The 22,317-nt window shown below is 36.9% G+C and overlaps 2 protein-coding genes across 2 annotated transcripts; one reads left to right on the top strand and one right to left on the bottom strand.

Annotated features, from left to right (window-relative positions):
- Positions 1-14,826: 14,826 nt before the first annotated feature.
- msx3 (muscle segment homeobox 3) lies at positions 14,827-18,246 on the top strand. The gene is made up of 2 exons (XM_067385258.1): positions 14,827-15,318; positions 15,908-18,246. The coding sequence occupies exons 1-2, from the start codon at positions 14,910-14,912 to the stop codon at positions 16,321-16,323; spliced, it is 825 nt and encodes a 274-aa protein (XP_067241359.1). The 5' UTR covers positions 14,827-14,909; the 3' UTR covers positions 16,324-18,246.
- Positions 18,247-18,270: 24 nt separating this feature from the next.
- Positions 18,271-21,909, bottom strand: znf511 (zinc finger protein 511). Its single transcript, XM_067385259.1, has 6 exons — positions 21,318-21,909; positions 21,042-21,115; positions 19,680-19,881; positions 18,889-19,013; positions 18,520-18,702; positions 18,271-18,409 (listed from the first exon to the last, which is right to left on the bottom strand). Exons 1-6 carry the CDS (start codon positions 21,531-21,533, stop codon positions 18,343-18,345), a joined length of 867 nt encoding a protein of 288 aa, XP_067241360.1. The 5' UTR covers positions 21,534-21,909; the 3' UTR covers positions 18,271-18,342.
- Between the last annotated feature and the right edge of the window lie 408 nt (positions 21,910-22,317).

The raw sequence follows: 22,317 nt of genomic DNA on the forward strand, positions 1-22,317 counted from the left end.
CTAAACTTTTTACCACTTTTTATAAAAATAGTCGAACATGTTGTTATAAACACCAGCATTCGACTAGTCTAAATTACATTATTGTGTAAAATCCTTGTAATATTAATATATTATTTTGTAGATACACACAAAAAAAAATGCCGCTCATTCATCTAATTAATGTATAAATGAATCATTTATTATTGTTTAAACGAATGAACCGTTCAAACGAACCGACTGACTAAAATGAATCAGACTTTCACGCGCATACGAAAGAGAGAGAGTTCCGCCATTGTTGACAACCGCTTTTAACTATTACCTCAGTTCAATCGACTGTAAAGATGAGCGTGCAACAGCAACAAAGCGACGTTGCGTTTTGTTATGCTAGTAATTAGGAAAAGTAGATCATTACTGGGAAATCTACGTTGTTTTGTGAAGCTACTGTCAATCTACTGCAAACTGTAGGTAGGTTATATTATTACTTTAAGTCACTTCACTTTAATTTAGTTGCTCCCTATAACATTAGAAGCCATGAGGCTTTCAAAAGGTCCCTCTCATTCAGAGCAGATTAACATAGGTTTTAGATACAGATATGCCAGGTTAAACAGTCAGTGGTCACAACAAGCGCTTGACCTAGAATATCTATTTCTAATTGTATGTCATTACACTAAACTGGACATCCTTGTGTGTGATGAGGCAGGGAGAGGCAGGGTTCACATGTCCGGCCTGCACATTGTTCAGAGCCATTGTCCCCGGGATTGTCTGGCTCCAGACCTCAGAAACCCTAATTACATGTCTGCAAAAACCACATACAATACTAGACCAACAAAGCAGCTTATCACTTGAGACTCTTCATGCACAATTTTCATTCCCATTGTTTTGTTTTTCTGTATGTCTTGTGTTAGAGGTAAAGGGAAACATATTGTGTGCTTATATACTGTAAGTAAGCAAACAACAAAATGCACATAGCCAGATAAGTGTTCTGTGGTTTAACAGGGTCCACAGAGAGTACTGGCCATGGTTTCACTGGTCAAATGTAAAACCTGTAAACAAAAAGTTCAATGGAACAAGATTCAACAACAATAACAAAAAATGTGTATGTCTGGGTATTTATATGAAACATTTTGATAATTAATAAAAATGTTTTTAAAGATCACTGGCCATTGAAAGAGATAACTGATAAAAGACTAAACAGTAGGCCCACATACAATTCATAACTTCTGCTTATCTGGTGTTTCTTCAAAGGCTGCACCAAAAGAACATTAAGGCCATTTGAGTCAGTAATAGGACATGACATACAGAGAAAAACATACAACCAGGGTCAAATATGGTGCTTGTTAAGATAACGAATGCCCCATGTGAACACTATGCTGTACAGCTCTCACATACCCACTCAGATGAAACTGAAGCCAAATAACAGACGTTTGCACTAAACTGTATTTTATGCTGAATATTGCCCAAGTTTTCACTGTCCGCAAACATTCCTTTGCATTTTACATGGCAGAGACCCACATTCTCTTACCATAGAGACGCCAGTAAAGTCGAAGCAGTACAAATATATAAAAATATAATAAAATGAGGGTTTTTTTTTCCTGTTATGGTGGTAAATATTTATAATAATTGTAATCACTTTAATGATGCTTACTTTATAAATTTAGTCTATCATCTTCTGTCTTCAAACTACAATATTGTGAAAGATCGAGTTTCTTCTAAAAGACAGTCTAGCACCCCATAGTTGGCTATGAGAAGATGTGCAGTTTACTGGTCTGTGTTAAAATAAAACAAGCTACTAAATGTCAACAGGGAATCTTGGGCTCTTTTTAAACTGTGCCTCATATAAATAATGCAGAACTTGGTGATTCTTACTAAACTGGATTATAATTACATTATTGGTTTACGTAGCCTCCCGAAGTGTCCCAAAGGGAAGTTCTTTGGCAAAGGCTTGCTTTAATATGTCTTGAAATTGTTACCAGCTGACTTGGCTACAGGAAATGCGTCTCTCTTAAAAACCTCAAAGCAAATAATACAAGTAGCATGCAATATTCATAACCCTGTTTGGTTTTATTGCCGTCCATCCAACGGCGACATGTAGACATCTTGCCTCTCGGTATTTCATTACATGTATTTTTGTTTAATACTTTGCACAAAGTCTGTGATATCATTTAGTCTCATCAATCTGTCGTCTCCCGAGGCTTAGTTTTATCCATGCTACTATGAAAGCATCTCTTGACCTCCTAACCCTCTTGAGACTATCATCAGAGCCTTGTGGAGCCAGATCAAACCCATAATAGCCCTGTGTTCTTTTTTCTCTCTTTCTCTGCATGAGACAGGACACAATGTCTTCAGGCAGTGGTGTAAAGTACACCCTGCCAACAAACTTAGATCTTAAATATCACACCAAGAAGGTATTTCACCTTCTCAGCTTAAACAAGCAGATTTTTTTAGAACTTGTTTACAACTAGGCTGATTTAGTCAAACAGCCATATCTGCTTGCCACATGAGAGATACATTTTTGCATTACATTATGCCTGGCTTTGGGCTGTGGGAGAGATTTCATTTATTTCCTTATTCAGACAAGAGATAGACAAAGTATGTTTAGATGGTGACATCATACATGCTGAAGCATTCAAAGGGCCCAGTGGAGATCTACCTGGTCTCCAGCTTTATCATTCAGGACTTCTATGGAGTGGACAATAACAAGCTCTGGAGGTTTAACTTAAGTTAGAATTTCCCCCCAAAATACAGAATACATAAGAGAAGAAATATTCTACATGTAACGTGCAATGGAAAGGTGACAATTTTGGGTAATTTGACAGGAATCGGATTATATAACTTGGAACCACAATCCTGACTAAGACTATAAAAAATACAAAATATATAAATATATTAAATACAAAATTATTAAACATATATATATATATATATATATATATATATATATATACACGGAGAGCCGCATCACAGCGCGCAAATACTCTCGTGCAAATTATCTTTCAAATCTTGCATCTGAACGGACAAATTCACACAAAAATTATGTAAACATACCCATCTTAGCAAGTATCCTAACAATCACAGTAGGTTATGCCTTAAGAGAAAAACAAGACAGACAACGCATGTGTATCTACGGAAGAGGATTAGGGCCAAGCAATAATAAAAAAATAAAACCATCTCGAGATTAAAGTTGTTAAATTTCGAGAAAAAAGTCGAAATAAAGTGTTGAGAATAAACTCATTAAATTACGAGAAAAAACTCGGTAAATTACAAGAAAAAAGTCGAGATAAAATGTTGAGAATAAAGTAATTAAATTACCAGAAAAAAGTCATTAGATTATGAGAACAAATTTGTTAAATTATGAGAAAAAAGTCGTTAAATTTCAAGAAAAAAAGTCGAGATAAAATGTTGAGAATAAATTCATTAAATTACGAGAAAAAAGTCGTTAAATTATGAGAACAAATTCGTAATTTAACAAGTTTTTTCTTGTAATTTAATGAGTTTATTCTCAACATTTTATCTCGACTTTTTCTCGAAATTTAATAACTTTAATCTCGAGATGGTTTTATTTTTTTATTATTGCTTGGCCCTAATCCTCTTCTGTATGTATCAGTATCAGTGTAATGGATCTTTGAATTATGTCTTAAAGGGACAGCAGTCTAATATTCCTCCTCTCTGTTTTTAATGTTAATCAAACGACATGAGACGAAGAAATCTCTCTTGACTTAAAAGCTTTTGTAACTTCAATAAAGTTTAATTTTTATTTAATTTATTCAAAGAAGTTTATATGCAGTGTTATTTTATATATGATTACTTTATTCAATTTCTGTACCCGAAAACTACTGTTAGATACCTGAAAAACCCGTAAAGCATTGTTTATTTTATTTGTATCTTAGCTCTCATGTATTTATTTGTGCTGTTTCTTGTAGTTCCTATTTTTTACTGAACATTGCACATACTGAACCGTACTGAAACTGTGACCCTAAACCAAACCGTGAATAATCCGAATAATCCGTTGCACCCCTAATATATATATATATTTAAAAACATTTGGGTAATTTTGGCTAATAAGCAGAATTAGATATTCTTTCATTTTTTTCTTGCATGATGGATGGATGGATGAGGCCTTCATTACATTTTTTTTTTCAGTTTCTGATAATCCAGGTAGTTGTGTTAAATTGTAACGCAAGTTAAAGCACATGTAATTCCATTTGTGTTCTATTACCTTAAACTGTGTGTCTTAAATTCCAAGGTAACTAGTAAATAGAGTAGTAATTCACCCTATCGAATTGTGAATGTAATTAAGAGAAAAGTAAACAGCCCTGGGCAGGCAATAACACGAAGTGGAGTTGATTCAAGAAAACCCTCCGAAAGTACTTAGTGAAATTAGACCAGAACTGATAACATCTACTTACCAAACTTAATTAGTTCAGGCACTCAGATGTTTCAAAGCATTCCAGGCTGTCTATGGTAAGGCTGTCCCATCCTAGCTTTTTGTTCTTGGCACATGCGATGCTTCTCAACTGCATTTTTATCACTGCTATTTGTCATACCAAGACATGCAGTCTAATACAATGGATGATATTTTTAAACAGTCAGCAATGTCAAAAATTCAGCTGTCTTTGATCTAAAAAAGGAAAAAGAACCCACGGAGTATCTATGAAGCAAGTTCAGAGAGAAGACACGTGATTAAGATACACTTTATGTCAAAAACAACTAACGGCACTTTTCTTTGACATCGCAGATGACACGCAAAGCACGAAGGCAGAGGGGGAGCAGGCACACTGGTGTGAACTGAGAAGTCTGTGTTTTCTCAATGCGGCCCCCGCTCCAAACCTCACTGATGTGAAGGAAAGTCATGCAGTGGTGACTTTCGGCCGTCAGCATCGGGGAGTCCAGCTCCCTTGTCTACTTAAGCCTCTTGATATGAGTGTGAAAGCTGTTGTTAATAAACGTTTCAAAGGGAGAGATGAAAAGGAGGAGAAATTGAGCAGCCTGGGCAGCATTATTCCCGCTCTGTATGGTGGCTGCCCTGGCGGAGGTGTTCCGCCGACCGCAGGGGCTCGCAGAGGTCGCCGGAGATGTCGCCACCGTCGCCCAAGGGCAGGGGCGAAATCACTCGCCTCTCACAGGCTTCAAAGAGCCGGGCAATTACACTCAAGTAGCCAAATGAATAGATGTCTCAGCTTGCCAGCAGTTTCTTCAGAAAACAGAGGAGGCCTTTGAGAGGGAGAGGAGGGGAGTGCCACACCTTATGAGTAATGTGTAACAACTCGTTTGATAATTGCAGGGGGAAAAAGCTGCCCGTCTTCTATACCGAAAAAAGCAACCCGCGCCAGCCGCTGGCTCTGATCGCAGACAGAAAAACCGGAGAGAAAAAGGCCGAGTGGCAGTACTCCATATGAGCAATGTTGTTTAGAGAAGGCGTCCATTGTGAATGCTACTCTCGAGCAATGGCACATACGAAGTCAGCTTCCCATTGAGTGGGCTGAAAAGGGCCTTTGATTGGAAATTGCTCTGGCAGGAGAGCACACCTGCAGAGAGCGCTCTATAGAGCCTTTTGGAGGGCCCAGCAGCTGCCAGAGCTGTAAGTCTGGGCACCTAGTGGGACGAAGAATAGAAGCTGTGGAGTCTTTCAATGCAAAGCCACTTAGTAACAGAAGGCATGTGCCAAGCTTGCAAAGGCAGAATGAAAAGTGCCCTTCGGAGTTGACTAAATATCAGGGGGGCACTTCTTCGAAACTCCCCCAGCCCCCTCTTGCACTTCTATTTGTGAGAACAATCACAGACCTGAGAGCCCAAACCGTAGAAATATACCAACAATCGCCAGGGAGAGGGGCGAGGAACTCAGCCGGAGTGTGGAAGCCATCAATTACACAGAGCAAAAGTTAAAAACCCAGCGGGACCAACGCATTAGAATGCAGAGATATGCAGGCCTGCAGGCAATGGACAGCTCTACTGTGCTGTGGTCGAGGCCCCACAAATGTACTGTGTGGAAGAATATGGACCATGACTGAGAACATTCGACCACAAGTCTCAGTTTTATGCAAGGTTCCATCTTTCATTGTTCGGAACGCTATCTTTTGGAGGCTTGTATAATGTGGAATTGCTCTTAAAGGGACAGTTCACCCAAACGACAAAAATTCTGTCATCATTTACTCGCCCTCGTGTAGTTCTAAAAACTGGTGTGAGAAGATATTTTAAGTGCATTTTTTACATCCATATGGACCAGTGGATCACTGACTTTCATTATATGGACAAAAACAGTTATCAAAATGATCTTCTTTTGAAGAATGACAGTCCTATGGGCTTGGAAAGGCATGAGGGTGAGTAAAGGATGACAGAATTTCCATTTTTGGGTGAACTATCTTTTTAAAACTACAAGGACACGATTTGTTGAATGCAAGTGGAATATAGTTTTAACAAGCGTGGCCTCCATATAAACAAAAAATAAGGTTTAACAAGACTTCCTCTGTATACCACTTTGGAATATCTCATCTGAAAGACTTCAAGGGATCAAAAGCAGTTGACTGTCCGGGCACTGAGGTCCCGGATCCCATCGCGTTCTTTCGGCTGAATCCCTCTGAAGGCGCCGCCTGACACATAGAGAGCCATGTGCAGGAATCACACAAAGCATTGTCAATTGAAGTATCTCCCAGCAGCTAATTTATGATGCCCTCAAAGCAATTTTCACAGTCAGAAAAGTGCAATTGTATTTTCCAGCTCATTAAACCCAAGCACAACAAAGCTTTCATCCTCCCGCAACCCCCTCCCTCTCTTTCCACCCCTCCAACCCACAGTCTGCATTTCAAAAGAGGCAACATGAAAACACAAGCCTCTGCTAAGTGTAAAATAAACATTTTGCTCTCATTTCTATGTTTTTATGGTCACCACCAGGAATCTCTCTGTATGTACGGTACGGATGAGAGCACGGCAGCTTGAAGTGTTCATAAATATGGCGCAGCTCAGATTCAGTGAGAATTTAAGGCTTGTTTATTCAGAGGGCCTCTCTGCTCTCCTCCCTCCTCTTTGTTCTGGGTTTCATGGGAGGACTTGGAAATTGTAATCTCAGGACAATCAGGCTGACTTATTTGTTCAGGCCCTGTCTCACTCGTAATCGCAGTAAACCCTTTAAATCATGTGAGTACCTGTTAAAGAGCCTCACTGTGAGGTGCTTACATTCCCCAGCCTCTGAAATCTCCCTGCTTGAAACACTCTCTCAGTCTCAAGTGCTTAATAAGTGTTAGCAGTTAAATCAATCTCATGTTAAAAAGCACTCATGATGGATGGATCTTTGTTTGTAGGACTTGATCTGGCCTGAAAATAGTCTCTAGGTTTCTTTGTGAGTAAAATGAGGAACATGCTGACTATGATTTCTTTTCTTGTCCGTTTTTGACTGTGAATGCCTGAGCTTCTAATTAGAAACAACAACCAGCATAATATCTCCCAGAAAGAAATCAAGAATTGCACTTGCAATGATTCTAATGACAAATAGGGCATTAAATACACTGACATAGAGACAAATGATTTTTGGAGTGGTTGATAAGTAAGGTCTGCATGAGAACAGCCCCTTTTAATTGAATACATTTCTGCTGAGGGAAGTGTACGCTGAGAAAGTGCTGGTTTTCTGTCAAGCCTCAATCAAATTTAGGCTGAATAACCAAAAGGTATAATTCACACTTATGTGAAAACCTAAGTCATTGATTCATACAGAGAGCCATTGCAGACACAGTGAGAGCGGATGGTGCATTCGAATATGTGGTCACATTCTTGGTTCCTCACTAAACCACAAAATGGCCACAATTAGTTTCTCATCCCAATAGTCAAAACCATGTGACCACGCTCATTGTCCTTTGCCTTCCCTCAAAAATCTTGGCTTGAATCCACAGCTAGAGTCCAGAGAAATTGCCTCAATTGTCCGCTGTCATCTTTGTGGTGCACCTTAAGCGTTATTTGCTTTTTAGTGTAATGGATATTACATTTCCACTGGAGTAGAAAAGCAAAAAGGAGAAAGTGACTGTAAATGCCAGTAAATTAAAAAAAAATATGATTAGTCTGTCAGGGCATGCAATTAAACTTGATAAACTTGAACATTTAGGCAATTCCCATCACAGCATGCTTTATAAATGATCCTGACATGAAAATGACACTATAAAACCTCATCTAATTTTCTCAAAATCTACTTTAAATATCCTCTCATTAAAGGGATAGTTCATGCAAAAATGACAATTCCAAACCTGTATGAGAATGTGGGGGTCCAAACAACATTGGACCCCATTGTATGAAAAAAAGAAACAATCTGAAAGTCATACAGAGGTGTAAACAACATGAGGGTGAGTAAATGATGACAGAATTATAATTTTTGTGTAAAATTAACCTTTAAGCAACATTCGTGTTTATAAATAAAAAATTGTACAAGTTTGATAAACAATTTTATATTCATATATATAATTCATATTGTCTCATAAAAGCATACATTTTTACAACAAAAACGTGTATTCTATTAAATGAAAACCAAATGAATGTTGTAACATACTGTGTTCATTTCCATTGCTGACTATTTAATTGTTTAATATCCACTTTTTCGTTTTCCCTTTGTGCTTTGTTGCTATTAAAATTAGCCAGATAACAAGCGGTAAACTGGCTAAATAATGTCCCCAAGAGGGTCATACTTTTGGTTATTTTGCTTTAAATGATGTTGTAATTGAGTTTCAGATTAGGGTATGCTATTGGGTAATTTTCAATAAAATGCAATATGTTTTTTACTGTACTGTAAGTGTTATGCACTTCTTCATCTGCACACTACACTCCGTGAACTTACCATTTTGTATCTATTCAAAATAATGTGTATCAATTTGTATATAAATGTCTGAGAAGGGGACAGGCTGCATTAATAGGTTCATGGCACTGTGGTGGGTTTAGTCTCTCAGCTGGGATGCTCAACAGTTCATGGGCGACTTACCCTTATAATTGTTGGAAAACATGAGTGCGACAGTTGAGCTAAAGCAGGCAAGATTTTTCTGTGGGGAAGTCAAATGGCTTTAGGATTGGGGCCATGATGTTAGCCTAAACTGATTGGGTCAGGTCAAGCTCTTGTTAAGTCAAATAAAAGGTCAAGATACTTTCTACTTATCCGTGTCACCCGAGGCCTCAGTTTTAAGTGCCCCCTCTGGGCAGAGTAAAAAATCTTAAGGAAACCCTATGCGCATGGACATAAACACAAGCCCAACTTGCCAAAGCAGTTTCCCTTTCGGGGTAGTTAAGCATTTATGAGGCCTGACCTCCGCCGGTTTCACTCGCAACAACCCATTGGGTTCTAGTTCAAAAAGACTGCAAGAGAACGCTGGTCAGAACGTGAAGAAAAACTACTAAAGGAATAACTCGACCCAGGCCTTTTTCTAAACCCCTTATGTTAAGCGACAACCATTTTAGCTCTGTTTAAACAAGCTACCATACCAACAGATGACAACCTCAGCATATTATTGCTTGGGCGTCACAAAAAAACACATAAGCACCTTCTTTTAAGTTAGGCTGGTAAGAAAGCATCTCTCAAGATCATTATTGAACATTTGAATGCAAAGAACACACTCAGGCATAGAAAGACAAACTTACAAACTTACAAACTTAAAAAAAAACACTTCAGTGACTAGAAACAATAATAGGAAAGAGACAACAAAAAAAAGAATAAAATGAAACTGAAACAGACTTTTCAGTGTAGAGCGATATAGTTTTTGTTAGCATTTACATAACACTTTTTGGAGTCCTGGGATTCAATTGCTGCTCTTGTTTGCTGTCATTGATACAGCAATAATCATTATCCAAGAGGTAATTCCCCCCAGACTTGGCAAAGTCATGATTGTGAGATGTAAATGATAGTTTTAATTTTCCCTCAGTGGGATACGGCCGTTGCGCTCTGCCTACTTCTGTCACATCAACACTTCATCTTGGCCACCATTTCACAGAGGGCTATAACTGTGTCCCATTGTGCTTCTGACAAGGGTTTAAGGTTCCAATTGTCTCTGTAAAACCCAGGAATAATGCTCAGATGTAATCCTGTTGGAGCTTGATGCCACTTGCGAGCGGTCAGTTAACGGACATCATGCGCTTTGTGGCAACAACTTCATCTTAGGTTGACTTTTCAAAGTGCTCTTTAGCATTTAAGCAAATGGATACTCTACAAAACTTGATTTCCACTGTTGTGATCACCCTGGCAACACAACAAGAGTTACTTAAATGCATGCATTTTAGACTAACATTTTTAACGAGGTACAATTAGCGCAGTTGCTCTGCAACATACTTGTTTGCATTTCAGCCTCTAGCTGACTTAGGTTTTTGAATAATTGCACTGAATCAGCCAACCTTCAGTCACACTGTGAAAATGTCCATCCTACTCCATGGCGACCTTGAAGGACAGATCTGCTTTCAAGGTCCGTAATGACTTCTGACATAGTTTACTTGCCTCCACGCTGTGACAGAAATGTCTTCTGGAGTCAAAGGCGGAAATATCTGAAACAGGGCACCACTCTGGAAGCCTAAAGCCAAACATAGTGAGATTATACTTCAAGGGGGATTTTCTTTTTCATAAAGGTATATGTATAAAAATGCAAAAGATAATAAGATAGATATATAATATTCTAAACGTTTTCCTGCATAATTATGTTGATTTGACAGGATCAAATCATTTGCAAGCAATAACCTCCTACCACTAAATGATATAGACATACAAAATGGAAAAATAAAATGATAATTATCTAAACTTCAATCTTGGGCGAGAACCTTAAATGCACAATAGGCTGAAGAGTAGCCAAATTTAAGGAGAGCCATGGTGAGACTGCACCCCACTAAGGCACCGCTTGATACAGAGATGAAAACGCTCAAAACGGGACTACTGTAATGTGTGTATGTAAATTGATCTTGACAAGCCAAAGTATTATCCACAGAACAAGATCTGATTAAAACAACAAAAACCTTGAAGCCAAAAGTTCAAGTTCTGTGCCTTGGAGTATTCAAAAACACTGATCTCATTTAAAATGGTTACTTGCGCCCTTTGAAACCTCTGCAAGGATTTTCTTTGATCGTCTAAATGCCTATGATTATCATAACATGATGCCAATACAATCTGTACGGATATGCTTCAAGATTTAATGTTTATAGACGGTCCATTTTAGCGGTGACTACAGAAAAGCATAGACTTGGTTATGAAGATGGAAATCTGTGAAGATGACAGTCTGAGATTTTATATGCTTAGAAGTATTGCTTTCTCAAAGGTTTCCATGGTCTAAAGAGAAATGAGGCACAGATCAGAAAGACACTAACATGCTAGGATGAGATCACAAAATAGAGCTGTAAAACCACAGAGATGAGATAGTTCTGTGACCTTAAACTTCATAAAGGGTGTGTGCGAGGAGGGGGTTGTCCTCTCTGTACTATGGCATAACCACACATCTGTGATTGGCTTAATGTACAGCATGTCAGCACGGCTGGAGAGGGTATGAAACGTCTTCAACTATTAATGTCAGTTGGGCCAAGATGATGGCAATTTAACTTGAACTTCAACTATGCTTCACGCATGTGTATGAATACTATTACATCATACAAGATATTAGCATTATTCTGAATTATTAGTCTAAATTGGCATTAAAAAGACATTTAATGTAATGTAAATCTGGTGTATTTATTTAACTATAATTTTTTTCCCCAAACACTTAAGTTTGCTTACATCTAATGAGCTAGAAGCAAACAAAAATGTATCACTTTATAACTGACACAACTTTTCCCAACAATTTTCCCTTTGAAAAGAAGCATTTTCCAACCACAAGAGTCTCGCAGCAATCAGCATAGAATTCTGCTTGGCTTTATTTTTTTAAACATGAGAATCAAAGCTAAGGATGCATGAGAAATCTATGTAACCCCCCTTGGACATAGGCAAACATTCCATCAAGAATCAGATCTTTGCAAAACTTTGAACTCATGCACAGAGGACTAACATAAACAGTATTGTACTGCTTAAGAGCAATTGTTCCATTGGCAGAGCAATAGTCAAGTCATGAGGGATTCCCAAAGAATAACATTGTGTGTTTACATTTCAAGCAATTATACTAACCTCAAGAAGAGTAACAGGAAAAATTAATTATTCAATAAAAAAGGTTGAGAGCCAAGGGAGACTGGAAGAAAGTTACACATGACATTAAATTCCCCAGAGATGAAATAACGTCCAGAGATGACGGCAAAGGAAATTACTTAATAGCTATATTGAAGCAAAAGGCAACAGTGATGTCTTCAGATAGAAATCTTAATGTGGTCTTTTAACATATCAGCTTTGACACTGGCTCTAAGAATATGAAAATCTTGGTTTGTTTACAAATAATGAGGACATTGTGGCCCATTGTACAGTAAGGTAAGTCTGGCTTCTGGTAGTACCATGATAATCATACATCTTAAGTATTTTACAGTCCACTTTTGTAGCGTCTAAAAGCAAATATATCATGTCTCACATTAATGCCAATTAAATACCAAGAGCATTTAATTTATCATGATAGTAAGCTAAATATTTGTAACTGATCATTCTATATCGAAAACAAAATTGTCAACAAACATTTTAATGCTTTAATTGGGGAATAATTGTAAAATTACTATATTGTTGGTTTTGAAAATCTCCATATCAAACACAAAAATATTCCAGTTATCAGTATAGGCGAATAACTAGTCTTAAAGCTCCTGTTTTCTATACACATATTTTTATATATATATAAAAGTTGTTTGGGTTCTTTCACATCTTAACCCTGTCAGCTTCTGCCATTTTGGGGTAATGAGTAGCACATAGACACACTACACTACTTACAGTATTTTGCTTTGTAATAAATCAGAGAACCACTTCCTTAGTAAATGTTTCAATATGTGCACTGGTTTTGAAGAACACTTGGAGTGGTATTCTCATGGGAGGAGGTTACATGGGCCTAGCAATTACATTCACCAAGGATTTCGCTGAAATACCGCCTTACCGAGAGCAGGCACTGTGGATCAGGAGAAAAAGCAGTCCACTTTTTTCTCACCGGTGTTGCTGGATTGAAAGACAGAGAGCAGGAAGTCCACAACACACACCTTAGAAAAGGTAGAAAAGGCATTTGGCAGTTCAAATTGTCTATCAAATATTAGTAGCCTACTAAGCTTAATAGGCCTTATTTCTACACCAACAACTCTTAATATTAAATAAAACATCAAACATAAGACTGTATTACTAGTTTGAATCAGATTCACTGCAAACCGCAGTTTTGACCGATGGATCATGTGGTTCTTAAATGGATTCGTTATGCGCATAACAGCTGAGCTGACCTATTACAGGTAATCTGTTGAGGTGAACACACAAATTAGTCAATTTCTAGTACTGTTTATAGCTACTAATTTTTTTTGTCAAATAGCTACATTTTTATACATCCTGGAAGAAATAGGCCTATGCTTTTCTCAGGTCCTGAAACGGATCAAATGAATGTCATGAAGGTCGCAGGCTACAGGATAATAAAACCAAATATTCCAGTAGGCTATAATAAACTTGAGGGGAAAAAAAAAAAAAAAAACTGAACGTAGGCTATGTTTACTAACTGCTAAAATGCTTAAAATTCAATATTAAACAAAAACTTACAGGCTAATTGGAGTCGCTTATTAAATTTAGCTAGTTAATTTAACTTGTTGGCACAAAAGTCTAAATCAGTTTTAAACGTAGGGTAGAACCTTTACTGGGCTAATGACTTACTGCCGTATTTTCCATTTCTTTCTTTTGCAGAAATCTGCTAAGTAAACATGCTCCGCTAATAAAAGTGATCAAGTCTAAAGATTCAAAAAGGAGACATGTAGTGAGGCAACAGTTAACTGAGTGGTGCGCGCTGTCTGTGGGAACTGATTGCCCTCTGGCTATTGCCTTGACATTAAACTCTTCGAGGACAATTGGTTAAGTGGAGTTAACTGTTGCATATTCTCCCTGAGGTAGCTTCCTTTTTGATCTTGCCGAGACTGGCGCCTTCCAAAACAGGGCTTGTCTGCGTTATGAAATGCTTTGACTTACGGTGAGGGGTTGCCAGTTGCGCCTCAATGGAGGCTTTCTGCAGTCTTAAAGGGCCAAGACAAGCTTTAAATTGCTGTAATGCAGCGTGACAAAATCATCGTCAATTCAGTCACATCATTTTTGTCTTACCGTTTTGTCTTTACGGAAAAAAGTTGAGAGGCTTTATTTTTGCAGTTCTATTTTTGAGGTAAAATAGACCTGATGCGATTTAGAATTTAAAAAAAAAAGTTTTTTAATTAAATAAAAAAGCTTTATTTCGACAACAAATAAAAAAAAAAAACACTACAAAAAAAAAATACCACCAGCCTTATCTTAGGCTACAGCTAGCCTACATATTGAATAAAACCCTCAAAATTCTATAAAATGTGCAAAATATTTTTTCTACTATCCATCGTTTTTATAACGAAAATCTCCCAGAAATTGTGGACGAAGAGGCCAAGGAAGTGGTTTGTGTTTCGCTGTATGTTTTCAATAAGTGTTCAGTTAATGAGTATGGAGGCCCGCTATACAGACATCCCCTCTGGTTAATTGCAACAAAACTTCTCAAATGGCTCCTTGCCTCCAAGACTGGAGCCCCCAGAGCAATCAATAAACCACCTCGGCAAGACAAGTATGATTAACCATGCAGCATTTCTTTCAAAATCATTGTGACGTCTCAAAGAAACTTGTTTGACCAATCAGAACGAGCACGCGGAATGTCATGTGGGTGAAATGTCAAGCCGATTGGAGGGCGGCAGGGAAAAAAGAGAACTTTTGGAAGTTTATAGCTGCGAGTGCGCTCTGCTAGGAGAGCGAGGCAAGCGTCGCAAAAGCGCGACGGCAGAAGGGAAAGGCACTGGTGGACGAGTAAAATTCAGGACGACTCACATATTCTTATTGTATGGCCCCTCTATCATCCATGATGAATTCTTTTCAAGGGCCACTCTCCCAAGAAGGAAAACTACAGGAACGCAAAAGTGCGGACAAAGAGGAGGTTCAACCCAACGATAAAGCGACTGTCAAAGGATGTAAAAGCAAGGCGCTGAGTCTTCCGTTCAGTGTGGAATCTTTAATATCAGACAGAACAAGCACTCGGACTTTATACACGTCATCTGAATCTGGTATTATATCTCCGACATCCGGTGCAGATGAGCGGCTGAGGCTCTCGCCCATGTCTCTTTACGCAGATAGAAAGATCCCAGTGGAGAGCGTCTCCAACCTATCCGACTGCAAGAGAGGAGATATGGAAGAACTAAATGACAAGGGACAGTCCGGATGGTTTCAGACACCTTCGTACACTTCTCCGCCAAGTGAGTGGCTCAGTAATGAGGCATGACAATTATAAACATCAATGTTTATGTTTTATATATATATATATATATATATATATATATATATATATATATATATATATATATATATATATATATAACTGAGCTTGATTTTATATATATATATATATATATATATATATATATATATATATATATATATATATATATATATATATATATAAAAAATCAAGCTCAGTTATATATTAGCTTTTTGTATGAAAGTAAAACGAATGTGAGGAAGTGTGTAGAGGAAGATCTTGATATAATCCAAAAGTAGAATATAATTGACCAGGCTACTTCTCCAAAGAAAAGCCTGCAGTTGCAAAAACGCATTCCATTTTAAGACAAATTTTTGCATGTATTTGAATTAAAAATGGACTATATTTTCTTATTTGTATGTAGACATTTCAAGTAGGCTATAACCCAATTTAGCATCTATAGCCTATATACTTCTGATAATGCTAAAAAAACGTGTAGCACAGGTGGAAAATGGATTAATTGTTATCTTGGCAACGTAATATAATTATTCTCAATTTAATGTTTACTTTTTGTTGTTCGTTCGCAGGGCACTCAAGTCCACCTCCGTGTACCCTCAGAAAGCATAAGAACAACCGAAAACCGCGGACACCGTTCACCACCTCGCAGCTGCTCGCTTTGGAGAGAAAATTTCGTCAAAAACAGTATCTTTCGATTGCAGAGAGGGCGGAATTTTCCAATTCACTCAACCTCACAGAGACTCAAGTTAAAATCTGGTTTCAAAACAGACGGGCGAAGGCAAAAAGACTTCAAGAGGCCGAACTAGAGAAACTGAAACTTGCAACCAAGCCATTATTACCTGCGTTCGCCTTTCCGTTCCCACTCGGAACGCACGTTGGTTCTCCACCCCTCTACGGACCGTCCAGTTCCTTTCCTAGACCTGCGTTACCAGTCCCGGGACTTTTCGGTGGGCCAGTGACCTACGGAATGTACTATTTGTCTTAACCGACTTAAGAACGTCCTTCAATTCACAGTCTATTGCTGCTGCGGTTCTGCCAGTCAAAAGACGAGTGAAATAGCAAATATGTTTTCTTTAAAGAACTTCAGCAAATATACCAATTTAAAAGAAATTATTCTTGTGACCTACATTTTATTTCAAAAGTGAGTCCCCAAATTGCCTTTAAAAGTGCAATGAATTTTCCCCTGAAGACTTTATCTTGTATTATAAGTAAGCAGACATAACACAATGTGGCTGATTGTCTTAGTCTCAGAGAAAACAATTACCAAGAGATTATTTCTACTTAGGGCACAGCCGATTTGGCAAGTACCACTTGTTGATCAGCATCACTTGTTGATGCGTGATGCGCGAGCAAACACCTAGTGCTCTGAAGTGTAGGCTACATGGTCTGCGCCAGTTCCAACAAAGCTCTTAGATTAAAGAAATGCCCTTATAATTATTACTAAGATTTTTTTTTTTTTTTTTTTTTTTACAACCTAAAGAGCTTGTTGCGATTGACAGCAGAAATTTACAGTTTACAAAAACAGAAAACATTTTATTTCAACTGTCTTATGACATTGCTACTTTCCATTAGCCTACCTTAGCCAAATTCGGTCTAAATAGATAGTCAGTGTGAGACCTTTCAAAAAGATGAATATGTATTTTTCACGCAAACCAAATATTTTGTAGCATATTACAAAGATTGTACCCAGATATCTACAATTTGCGAAATGTAAGCCTACTGCCAATAGGTTCGCTATACTTCCTTTTTTATCCCATTAATTTGACAGGCTACCCGGTTTTATGTTCACATACGATGCTTGTTATTCTTTTGGTGGTTATTGAAGAGTAAGATGCGGAAACATCGTCCATTATACCATATTTTTACTGAACTTTTCCTACCAAACGTTTTTACATGCCGTTGGATACAGAGGATTTTGGCCTGTTTATGATTTTTCGCCTGTTTAGCCATAATCCCTTCAGTAGACATGTATGCTAGTTTGCTAGGTTGTAAGATTAATGTCTAGATTTTTATTATTGTAAATACACGTATATATTACAGATTTTGCATTCCCCTTTTGAAAAAAAAAATACAAATAGGATTGCTGATATTTATACAGTGTTTACATTTATCTTCTGTAAATTATTGTATATTTTATATGTATATACAAATTAGAAAAATAATCTTTTGCATTAAAAATCTTCACTGAGACTGATGTGTACAATGTCTTTACTTAGAAGTAAAAAAATACAAACATAAACCTAAAAAAAACCCCCACTTTTTTATTTTCCTTTTTATCTCATAGGTTTCATAACCCTAAATAAATAGCGCTATGTAATTCACTGAGATTTATAACAGCTGCGCATTGTTCCACATTCATTTGTTTAATGATGGATGATTACAGACAATTAAAAAATCAGCGCTAAATGGGCAGCATGGCAATTTACAAAAGACACGAATATGCTCCTAAATATAAATGTAAAAAATAAGAAACAAAAAAGCGGAATGAAACATTATTTAAATAAAAGGACTAAAAATGACGGATCCTTAGGTACACTCCAGATACAAGTCCTTCAGATATTTTTTTTAGTGCTACAAAACGCAATTCCCCGTCAAACTAATTCAAAAACATACATTCCTTCCAATGCATCTCAAGTTTCTATTAGGTCTTATGTGAGTTACACACGTCCACGTACTTGTGTGTGAAGAATCAAGGGAAAGAGCAAATCAATGTGACATTCCTTGAAAACATCTTTAGATCTCGTAGCATACACTTACTGGAATACATATAATATGTATAAACTCAATAAATGTGAAAATATTTTAAGATATTCTGCTTGACATTTGACTTTTACATTTCTTGCCACAACCACATCTAAAACACAACATTTTTAGATGTGATTATTAATATCAACCATATAAAGAGAGAAGACACCTTTTTAAAGATTGCTTTTACAAGTTTTATTACAAAAATACTGCTCTTGACAAATAAATGCAATTGTTTGCATTGAATAAAAGCGTTGGCCTACTTCTTCCTCCTTCCTCTGAAGCCTCTGACTGAGCCTTGACCGAAGCAAATGGATGATGGAACTCTGGAAGAAAGATGATAATGATCAACACAGAGAGTTCTGATCACTGAGTCTACATGGTAATTAAACTTAATCAAGTATTTATATGAATCCATGCCCATGAATCCACCCACTTGTATGAATATCGTGGCTTTAGATTATCTGCATGCATTGGTTCTGTTTCTGCAGTCTTCATGCTTTTTGAATCTGGGGTCAGCGAGAAGTCCATGGACTCAGAGCTCTCTTGTTGTATAGTTGCTGTTTCAGAAACCTCCATTTGCGCATCCTTCGGTTGCGGAGTCTTTTTTTCTCTTATTCTGTTGAGTTGCATATTATGATAATTAAAAAAAAAAAAAAAAACATTCTACAATGATTTTTTAAAAAACAAGAAATTGTATGAGGCTTTTTTGGGTGAAATACTAAAGTGAATGGACAGGAGTGCAAAAGTAGAATATCTATATTCTAAAATCGCCCACAATTTACATTCAGTATTAATATCAAACCTTCCGCTCTTCTTTGACTTGTCAAATCTGAAGTCTGCTGGATAGCTATGCGTTCTGATAAGATGATCTTTCCTTTCTTTGCTTGTTTTGAATTTCAGTCCACATCCATCAACCAAGCATTCATACTGAAAAGCAATTTTAGCATAACACAATCAGCTAATAAAAAGGGGAAAAAAATACATTTTTTCATAAAATGTAGCAAAGCAGAATATTTGTTAGTTCAAAAAGAATGTATGTATGGGGAGGAGGAAAAGTGTACTAACAGTTTCTTTCACAAATGGTATTTCTTGTCCCCTTTAAAATCGGTTTCAATGTTTCAAGCCACTGAAACATGCTCTGAATCTAATATAACTTGCTCTTGAAACCAGTAGGTGGCAGCATTTCGTATTCATTTTAAATAATGGTTACGTTTTTTCTGTGTAAATGTATGAATATAAATACTTAAAAAAAAATACGTTTAAAAAAATATGTTATGTAGCATTTCCAGCGAGTATAATATAAAACCATAAAATGTATTTGTAGTAAGTAGGTGCTATGAAAAAAAATACATTTTTACTGCAGCTTTTCTTATCTGGTAGGCATATACCCAAAGAATTCATGCAAGACTGTCTGCAATGACACTGCAGTTCTCATCAACTTCATCAAAGTGGTAAATAAAACTATATCATGCATACAATCTGACACATACCACTCAAAACATGTTATGGAAGACGTGACCACACCACTTCATACAACAACATGTATCACTCCGTACAATCCTATAACCTATCTGGTGGTATTAATGATATTACCATGCATTGTTTCTCCGCCATGACCTGGAAGAGCGAGTCATGCCACTCCAAGATGTGTATATCCAGCAGCCGGTTTGATGGAAATGAGCGCTTGCAGTTGGAGCATACATTTCGATGCAATGAATTGTAGTGGTGTTCGTACCCTTCCAATGTGTCAAATAACTGTTTGCATCCAGCTATGTGACATCTGAACTCAGAGATACTGGGAAGAGGTTTGAGATATTAGTGATACATTAGTATCAAGGCAAGAGGATGTTGCTCACTCATCCAGGCAATGTGTTCAGTAGCACTTGAAGGGTTACTTCACCCAAAAATGAAAATTCTGTCATTTATTACTCACCCTCATGCCATCCACACCCGTTAATCTTCGGAACGCAAATTGAGATATTTTTGTTGAAATCCGATGGCTCCGTGAGGCCTGCATAGGGAGCAATGACATTTCCTCTCTCAAGATCCATAAAGGTACTAAAAACATATTTAAATCGGTTCATGTGAGTACAGTGGTTCAAGATTAATATTATAAAGCAACAAGAATATTTTTGGTGCGCCAAAAAAACGACTTATATAGTGATGGCCAATTTTAAAACACTACTTCAGGAAACTTCGGAGCTGTTCTGCTGTTCGGAGCGCCAAAGTCACGTGATTTCAGCAGTTTGGCGGTTTGACACGCGATCTGAATCATGATTTGACACGCTGATTCATTATGCTTCGAAGCTTCCTGAAGCAGTGTTTTGATATCGGCCATCACAAAATAAGTTGTTATTTTGTTTTTTTGGCACACCAAAAATATTCTCGTTGCTTTATAATATTAATATTGAACCACTGTACTCACATGAACCGATTTAAATATGTTTTTAGTACATTTATGGATCTTGAGAGGAAATGTCATTGCTCCCTATGCAGGCCTCATGGAGCCATCGGATTTCAACAAAAATATCTTAATTTGTGTTCCGAAGATTAACGATAATGTAATTTATTACTCACCCTCATGGCATGAGGGTGAGTAATAAATGACATTATTTTCATTTTTGGGTGAACTAACCCTTTAACCTCATGTGACATCACTCAAAGATAAAATAACTACACTAATATTAATCTAGTAAGTCACATCTACACATCTGACAGCTACAGAGAAAGAATTATATCCAGTTGACCATAATAAATATAGGCTACTAGAACAATGATGAGCTGAACAAGATTCTTCATAGACATATGATAATTAATTACTAGCTTAACTTATTTAATAGCTTTAACAATTATGATGAATAACAATTATGATTTCTATAGAATCTACCAATTAATATTATTAATAATTTAAGTAATTATTTGCTTAAATACAAAGCAATAAGCGACATTACTCACCTTGAAGGTTGTTCCTCATATTCAATAGCCGTGACGACATTCTGGAGGTACATGTGCCGGCGTATGTCGCCATCCTGTTGAGGAAACATTAAGAAAGAGGGATATTGGTAAATATCACATCATCATATTAGAGTCATATAGTCTTTGGTAACTACATGACTCTTAAGGTAAGCAACATATTGAGAGATAAACGTGCAATTGTTGATTTATTGTCAGAAGGATGGAACTTTTTTTAAATGCAATATACTTGTCAATCAAATCGTACAATCTACCAACCGCAAAAAATTCATCTTCTACAGAAATGCGAACTCGTTGAGGTCTGAATCCAAAGGGTGAAACTGCATTTTCACCCCTTCTTTCTTCTTGTTGGAAAGCAAGACACTCGTATTTTCTATTTTCAATCACTGGTATCTTATCTGTAAGGATTTTTGGTGTTGCAGACCCCAACAGTTCAATTAATTCGGGTTGCAGCATTATATCAACATACTCCATGAACAACCCGCCTTGTGATTCCGTGTCATCCCCCTTTCAAAATAAAAGCCACTCGATGGCACGCAGAGCGTACGATTTCATGAGAAACTTCTAACTTTATTTTGATGCAAAACAAAGTGTAATCTAAAGACAAAAACGTGTTTTATAGTCCTCCACATAAGTCATATAATCAGTATATGATACTTATAATACATGCTGGCTGTAAATCTAAGCAGAAGAGCAAAACTGCACCTGGATAAATTCACCACAAGATGTCAGTAGAGTCATTCCTGTTGTGCTGTTTATCCATAATTTTCCGAACTGGACACTCACATCATATTGGATAAAATATTACTGAAAACGAATTTAAATTTTATTAGTTGTTTTTCTAATAGCACATGCGATACATTTTAAATAGTCTCATTATATCTTTTTCTAAAATATTAATAATATCAAAATATTTTTTAAAAAGCTTTAGTTTGTATTTGTATTTGTGTTTTATTTAAAATGAAATAAAAATGTTTCATTTTGTAATCAGCTTATGGTTTTTCCCTGTGTCCTTGACTCATTTTCACTTTCTGTCCAAACTAGCCTTTTGCAATATCCGTTTTGTAATAACGAACATACATAAGCTACATCATCTTTTAGGAAACGACAAAATCTCATTTCAGCACATTTAATGAATGGCTATGCATTTCTTAATTTTGTAATTTAATCTGACTATCAGCTTTTGTAAGATTTTGCCAACAGCTGTGAGGTTAATTTATCTAATTTTGTGTCTGAGGAAAACAGTGATAGGCTATGT

This window comes from Chanodichthys erythropterus, chromosome 5 (assembly GCF_024489055.1).
Source record: "Chanodichthys erythropterus isolate Z2021 chromosome 5, ASM2448905v1, whole genome shotgun sequence".
NCBI lineage: Eukaryota > Metazoa > Chordata > Actinopteri > Cypriniformes > Xenocyprididae > Chanodichthys > Chanodichthys erythropterus.